Below are 7,694 nucleotides of genomic sequence, written 5' to 3'. Positions count from 1 at the left end.
TTTTTGATTTTTGTTTATATGCAACATGTTTGTACATATTTTATAAGATTGCTCCATCTGAGTTTGTCAATCGTAAGCCTAACCAATATTTCGTCAATATAAATATGGCTCAAATTTCATCTATATCTTTCAAATATGCTCTACTACTGATATAAACACTGTACAAGTTTACAAATTTTCTTCTTGGTACATGTCATCATTTGTTATTTGTTTGCAGTCACTCTGTAAATCAATGGATAATAGCATCAACTGCCTTGGATATAATACATTACAGACTATAAAAAGTAGAGGAAATTTGATATCAAATTGTCAATAACTTTAAGATGAAGAGTCGACTGCACATGATAAAACTGATTTCATTAGCTTAATCTCAATCTTTTCCTTAGATCTTTCCCCATTTCTAATCTCAATATTCAGCAACTGCAACTTGTTTTAGAAGATTTGAGTTTGACCCCCCATATATGCACTAGAAGTACCACCGACGGACATTTCTGCAGCACTCCCATTGGGTGACAGTTGAATATCTGGATGGTCAAATATTCAAGTTCAACTATCTGCACAGATTGTGAATATGAGTGCTTGAAATCCATGCCTATCTTTAGTCTTACTTTTTCATGTTTTGTGAAGAAAAATCATTTGGTACATTGTTTGGAATTTTGTTTTGGTTTCTTGGCCAAACCAAATTCCCTGGGTTAAGGATACAGTTTTTACATATTTATCTCACAGTTGTGCGTAATGGATAATTTCAGGTAAACTATTAGTAAGTATCTTTTTCAGTCACTCGAATTATAAAGAATTACAAAATGATTACTTAACTATTAGTGAATTTCTTTTTTGGTCACCCTTGTAACATCCTCAAAACTCCCTTGGTCGTAAACAATATGAGATAAAATTTTAGTGAAATAAGGTATAAGATCAAAGAAAATGAAAGTTGCAAGATATGAAAAGAGAGTTAAATCAAGAAGCATGACATGATGTACAATTGATTTCTTGATAAAATGAGAAAATGATATAAAGATTATAAAAGAGAATATTGAGGAGTATTAAAAAAAATAATTAAGAAGTAAGTTTAGTATACTGATTTAAAGTAAGGACTAAATCGTAAATATGTGAAATTTTTTTGGCTCAAGTGTAAATATTCAAAATTTAGGGGATCAAAGTGTAAAAATAAGAAAGTTGAAGGACCAAAAATGAAAATAATCTAATTTACTATGATATGGAATTGGCATGCAAGGGCCAAATTGAATAGGTGAAGAATTATGAGGGACTAAATCGTAATTTTATTAAATTAAGTGATGATTCAATGATGAAATTTTAAAAGATCATAAAGGGGAAATAGTCAATTAGAAAGAGAGAGAACTTTAGAAGGTAATGATGATGTTGGAGATATTTTGATGATATTTTATAATTATTTAATTAGATAAATATTACTTTATTAATATTTTAATGAGATATTTTACTAATATTTTATTATAAATAGCTAGTATAAAAGGAGGAAGATGAAAAAAAGAAGAAAAAAAATGGAGGATCTCCCATCTTTCCAACGTGAGTGAGGATGAGAGAAGAAGAAGACTTTGTTGTTTTTACAATTTGGTCCTGTCACAAAAAATTCACTATTTTCATCTAAAATTTCAAGGAATTTTTATAATCACCAAGAGAGAAAAGTGATAAGAAGACTATGGAGAACAAGAAAATCACCTTAGATTCAAGAAAATAGAAGTTGGAGGAAAGAGAAAATCAAGTTAAAGATTGAAATCAATAGGATAAGGTAAGAACATCAAGATTTCAATATATTTTTAAGTTTGATATTATTGAAAAAGCATGAAAATGATGTTAAAATAGAGTTTTCTTATATAATGTTTTATGTTCTTGATATGTTAGTGAAGGGAAATAAGAGGAAGTTATAAGAAATATTGTAGAGAAAGGAAAGAAGGGTGTTATAAACTTGGTTATCAATATTTTATACTAAAACAATTTTGGACAGCAGCAGTAGTATGACTTTGAAAATTTACTAAAAATTTTAAAAATTGAATTAGAGGTTAATTAAAGTATGAAATTAAAGCCTATTGAGTCTAGTTTTACATAGAAGAAACGGTGTAAGCAAAAGAATTTCATATTATGAGATATATGAATTTTTGTGAGACAATGTCTGATTGGTTTCGAGTTTTCCTGTTCTGAATTTGGAAAATCATCAAAAACTGTAAAAAAATAATTAGGGGTTTAAATTTATATGTTTAAATTATTAATGAGTCTATTTTCAAGAGAAATAAACGGAAACATCATCAAAACCCCGTACTAAGAGATGATTAATTTTTAGTAAAGAAAGGTCGAAGCTGTCAAACAGCAGAACAATGATAAATTTGAAGATTTTATTGTACTTATTGGCTAAATTATAAATTTTGAAATTTTTATAGTATATTTTAGTCTAGTTTCAAAAATATCAAGTGGATCTTAATTTCGAATTCTGTAGCTCAAGATATAAATAATTTAGTGACTGTGACTCAAGTGAACAACTTTGATATGAACACCTAAGTAAATAGTGGAATTATAGATAATGTTACATATAAGCATGTTATATACTAAAAGCTAAAGATTCTAACAAATATATACATAAAGGATGTGGAATGGAGAGGAGGAGGAGGAAAAATATATATGAATATATATATATTTAGTAGATGAATTTGAAATGTTTCGAAATGGTTGTAGGTGACGGAATGGTTGATACATATGAGTATGTTTTAACGAATTGATAACATAATAAGTGAATAATTGTTAATTGATGTGAATTCTTTGTTAAAATTTTATGAATAATTAAATTGATTGACACAATTTAGAAATAAATATGGAATATACATAAAGTGGGTAAACTAATTTTGCAAGTGCAAGTCCTCCAATGGTCTTATTTGTAAAATTTTAATATTTGTGTTAATTTTATAAACTTTGTTATCTTTAATTGAATATCATGTTTTTATGAGGACTTGAGATTAGAAATAGATGTAAGTGGATGTTTTAATGAGCTCCTTTAACTCATAATTAGTTCTATCGTAAATTCAATTATTACTAAAATTAGTTAATGATCTACATTAATTAAATAATATGATAAATTGATCTGAAATTTTCAGTAGTTGCTTTAGCAATGAATGTGGCTTCTTGATGCCTTGACTCGGCGATTGGGTCGGGTATGAGGTGTTACAACCCTCTTATGAAAAGTTATAAAATAATCACCCAATTATTAAATTGTCTTTTTTTGTTACCAGCAGGCTAATGGTGACAACTTTTAAAATTGGCATAATAGCAATTTTAACCCTCAACATTTATAAATTATATCAATTTAGTTCTAATTCTAAAAAAATTAACCCTCAACATTTACACATTGTGTAATTTGGTTTTCTTTTTTTATTGTGACATTAAGGGTTAATTTTAAAAGAATGAGAAAAATGAAAATTATTATCTTGAATTTTTTAGTGTTTTCATTTTTTTTGTATATTCTCAATCAAATTTAGCTGATAAACTTGATTTTTTTCGCTTTTTAGGTGAGAAAGAGTTAAAAACAAGAAAAACTGTACAAAAGACCAAAGTACACAATGTGTAAATATTGAAGGTTAGATTTTTTAGAATCAATATTAAATTGAAATAAAGTAGGATAATGTTACTATTATGTCAATTTTAAAAGCTGTCACTATTAACCAACTAGTGACCAAAGAAGACAAAATTGAATAGTTGGATGACCAATTTGTAAATTTTCATAGTTGGGTAACCAAGAAAGGAATTTTCTAATAGTTAGGTGATTACTAGTGTAATTTACCCATATATAATTAACCATGAGTTGAAGGATGAAGGCAAATCTTTGGACTAAATTAGAAAGAAAGAACTATTTATGACCTTATATATTATTTTTCAACTTTATATTTTACAATTTGCTTCTCTAAGTTAATCTGAATCCCATGTCTTATTGTAGCTCCAAAGCAAAGGATGTTACATACCTCAGTTTTAGGTTAAAATATATTGAAAAATTTTGAAATTTTACCCAGTTATTTTTTGTCAAATTTTATCAACTTAAAATTTTAATTAAACTATACCATATAACATATGATTGATGAAAAATGAAAATGTTAACAAATTTTGATGAAGATTATCAATACCAATAATAATTGAATTAAAATTTTAATATACAAATATTAAATCTCAAATTCAATATAAAAATTACGTGCACATTCTAACTTCGATTTTATTGCCATTATTAGGGGTGATCAAAACTCAATTTGATTCAAAAAAATTGAAAAAAATTCAAATTTCAAGTTAATCGAATCGAGTTATTCGAATTATTTGAGTCAACTCGAATAAGTAATTCGAATTCCAAGTTCGAATCGAGTTGAATTTTACAATTCGAATAACTCGATAATATGAATAATTTGAATAACAAACTGGTGTAAATACCCTTTTGGTCCCTGTCAAATTTAAAAATGAGCAAATTGATCTCTCTCAACAATTACAAAATAATTCAAAAATAATTTTCAAATTTTCAAAAAAATTCAAAATATTTATAAAAATTCCAAAATTTATATTTTTTTAAAATTATAAAAATATATAAAGAATGTTAAAAAATTAAAAAGTTTCTAGAATAATAATTTCAAACACCTATACAAGTTAATTACTGTTTCAAATTTATCATACTAAAATATTTTTTATTATTATTTTATTTTGAAAAAATTATCAAATATATATGCTATAACATGAAATTAATTATAATTTGACATATTTAATTTTTTAATTTAATTTGAATAATTTCGTCCAATTCGACTCTAATTTCATTTAAATTTCAAATTGAGTGAAGATGATAAAATAAGACCCGTCAACTCCATTAATTCAAAATATTCTTTTACTCAATTCGTTCCAACAATCACCTTATCCCTTACCATAAATTAACTTTCATCCCATGATTTTATTTCATATTTCTTTGCTAGAAATGAGCAATCAAACTTAATAATGAGATAAGACCACAACAAACACAGAGAACGAAGGTGCTTTGTTTTTACAAATAAGAAAATGAACTAATAAAAACGGATATAATACAGAGTCTGAAGGCTATTCTTGCCGATGAAGACTTAACCTGAGAATTGTTAAAGCATGGCAAACAACTTGAAGACTTAACACCATCCCAGATCATCATCTTCAATATCAGCAGGAGCAGTCCGCATTCCATTAATCATAGAAACAGCAGCAGGTCGTTGCATTTATTTGATGCTAGCCTTTACAGAAGGTTGTAGCGACCCGAATGGCTATCACGAAATTGAAATCCCATTTACAACCAAGTTCAGCCAATCGAACGCTATTGTTTCGTCTTGCTCATGAGCGTAGGTGTGACGGAGACAACCCCTATGAGGAAAAGAGTGGCAATTGAGTTGAAGTCGTAAAGATCCCCTAGCGATTATAACTCACTGAGAGCTATTCCAGCCTGTACAAGAAACAGACAAGCAGGGCATTATTAAAGCATCAAGAGTGCCATTTAAGTGGTTTCCATTTTCGTATCAAACTTAAGAGAGAATAGGATAGCTTAATACCCTGACAGTTATGTAAGCAGCAGGGATGAGTCCGATAAGAGTTGTCATGAAGAAAATATGGTAAGGCACATCGACAATAGGTGAAGCAACGTTAATGAATGTATTTGGCAAAGTTGGAGTAAGCCTTAGGAAAAGCATATAGTTCAACAGTCTCTCCCTTCTTTGAGCCACCTGCATGCATAAAGTTACAACTTATTCCACTTTCTAGCTCAACAAAAGCAATGTTTTTCCATAAGGACTCGAAAATCATCTGGGCTTGGAAGAAGCTCAACTTGTCAGGCCAAAGGGAAAAGACGAGGGGCTGCCCAATCAATTTTGACAGGAAGTAGCAAGAAGAGGCACCAGCAGTGGCAGTGAACACAACAAGAGCTACACCTTTGAAGACTCCAAACAATGCTCCAGCAAGCAATGACATGAAAACAGTTCCTGGAATCATGAAAGTTTGCATGAAAATATAGACTGCACAATACCCCACCAACACTTGTACAGTGTAGTCACTTGTGTAGGATTCAAGGTTATCTCTGCATGATAAACCATACAGAAAACAATCAATATAAAGCAAAGGAAAGCGAAAGCCACCTCGGAGGCTCGAATTAGATGTAACACAGATATTATCAAGTCAAAGAATGATAAGGAAACTTATTTGATAACGGATCACTGCATGCTAGTTCATTGTCCGTCTCCTTCAAACAGACGCACTTTTCGCCAACAGGAAATATAATATATGCTAAAAGGAACATCTAAAACCTTTTTCTAGAACTAAAGAGAAGGGGAGACGAGGCATACAAGTTGTCCCCGCAAAATTTGTATCTAACTTGATCAGAATCACCAATTACAGTTCCATACTGTACACAGGCATCTCAGGGGCAATCAAAGCAACATCTAATCTGATTCTTTTAGACTATAATAAATATTTCCATTCTAGGTCATTCCTAGTTACTAAGGACTCGACAACAAATGTTATATTTTGAACAATTCTTGCCAATGTAACAAAGCACAATCCTTTTTCAATGTCTCAACCATGCCCTTCTATATAATTCAGTCATTAGTGTATCAATCCTCACCTTCCTAGCTTCTTTAGATCTCAGGGCTTATCTTTTTTTGGAGAATAAAATGGGGATCATTTTCTAAACAACTCTTAAACATGATCTCATTTGTATTGATAAGCAGATAAAGTACGCAATTAGTCCAAAATGACAACATCTTTCTTTTCCACCAAATAAACCCGCTCATTATTGCCACAAATTCATTATAACAAGAGCAAAAACAAGCTCCGCTGACTTCAAGCAAGACCGATCCCGTAACTTGTTAAAATTACAGAGGAAATAAAACATATAAGAATCAAAGATAATATGGACATGAAAATTGACTAGGTAGACTGCATGCAATCTCAAAACAACGAATTAGAGACAGAATCCAAAAGGACGCACCTCAGGATCTGAAGATCTTCAAGGTTCCTGGGTAATTTGAGGAAGCTGTAATCAGAAGCGGGCATGGTTAAATAAACGCCTACAAGCCCCAAAACGATCCCAAACACCATCGTTGAAGCCACTGCGAGCTCCCAAAAGGTCAAAGGAAAACTGGGTTTGGATCCCTTTATCTCTTCTCTCCCTTCCATTGCTCCCTTTTGGTTTCAGATTCCCTTCCTTTCTCTCTTTTCTTCAGCCTTCCCCCCTTGAAGAAGAAAAAGAAAACAGAGAGAAACGAAGGAAACAAAAACCAACAAAATTGTAAATGGGGAGAGATATAAAATGCCTTTTGGGACACTTCTTCTCCTTCCTTCCTTCCTTCCCCTCTCTATCCCCTTCCCTATCTTCTTTAATTCAAAGTGTCTAAGAAGGGGATGAAGAATATTCCCCGGGAAGGGCCTTAAATAACCAACTAAAATACAAAAAATAAATTAGTATATTTCCTTTTTCGAGGAGTCTAAAAACCAGCGTCGATGGTAGTCATCCCTTTTTTTTTTTTTTTTGTATATTTAGTATTCTTGTCGCTTTGAATTTTTTACACACTTTCTTTTAATGAATGTTTCAAAAAAATAAACTAAAAATAAATTATTAAATTTATATATATATTAAATAATAGGTTTTCGGAAAAAAAGATTGTTTTATATGCGACTATGAATGCATTAGA

General features: G+C 30.2%; 1 protein-coding gene across 2 annotated transcripts; it reads right to left on the bottom strand.

Annotated features, from left to right (window-relative positions):
• Positions 1–4,918: 4,918 nt before the first annotated feature.
• On the bottom strand, positions 4,919–7,417 carry LOC107944254 (uncharacterized membrane protein At4g09580). 2 transcript variants are annotated; one of them, XM_016878071.2, is made up of 4 exons: positions 6,992–7,415; positions 5,834–6,082; positions 5,562–5,732; positions 4,919–5,455 (listed from the first exon to the last, which is right to left on the bottom strand). In XM_016878071.2, exons 1-3 carry the CDS (start codon positions 7,177–7,179, stop codon positions 5,705–5,707), a joined length of 465 nt encoding a protein of 154 aa, XP_016733560.1. In that variant the 5' UTR covers positions 7,180–7,415; the 3' UTR covers positions 4,919–5,455; positions 5,562–5,704. The 2 variants fall into 2 exon arrangements, with proteins under 2 accessions (XP_016733560.1, XP_016733559.1); XM_016878070.2 differs by having other exon boundaries at positions 5,562–6,082; positions 6,992–7,417.
• Between the last annotated feature and the right edge of the window lie 277 nt (positions 7,418–7,694).

The sequence above is a fragment of the Gossypium hirsutum genome, chromosome D08 (genome assembly GCF_007990345.1).
Source record: "Gossypium hirsutum isolate 1008001.06 chromosome D08, Gossypium_hirsutum_v2.1, whole genome shotgun sequence".
Classification (NCBI taxonomy): Eukaryota; Viridiplantae; Streptophyta; class Magnoliopsida; order Malvales; family Malvaceae; genus Gossypium; species Gossypium hirsutum.
This window is presented reverse-complemented; position numbering and strand designations above follow the sequence as displayed.

What these genes read in the sequence shown, in the direction of transcription:
- LOC107944254 (XM_016878070.2), bottom strand. Translation starts at nt 7,179, where the DNA reads ATGGAAGGGAGAGAAGAGATAAAGGGATCCAAACCCAGTTTTCCTTTG. An exon ending in GAAGATCTTCAGATCCTGAG is followed by an intron (nt 6,083 to 6,991) that starts GTGCGTCCTTTT and finishes TTTATCATGCAG; the next exon opens with AGATAACCTTGAATCCTACA.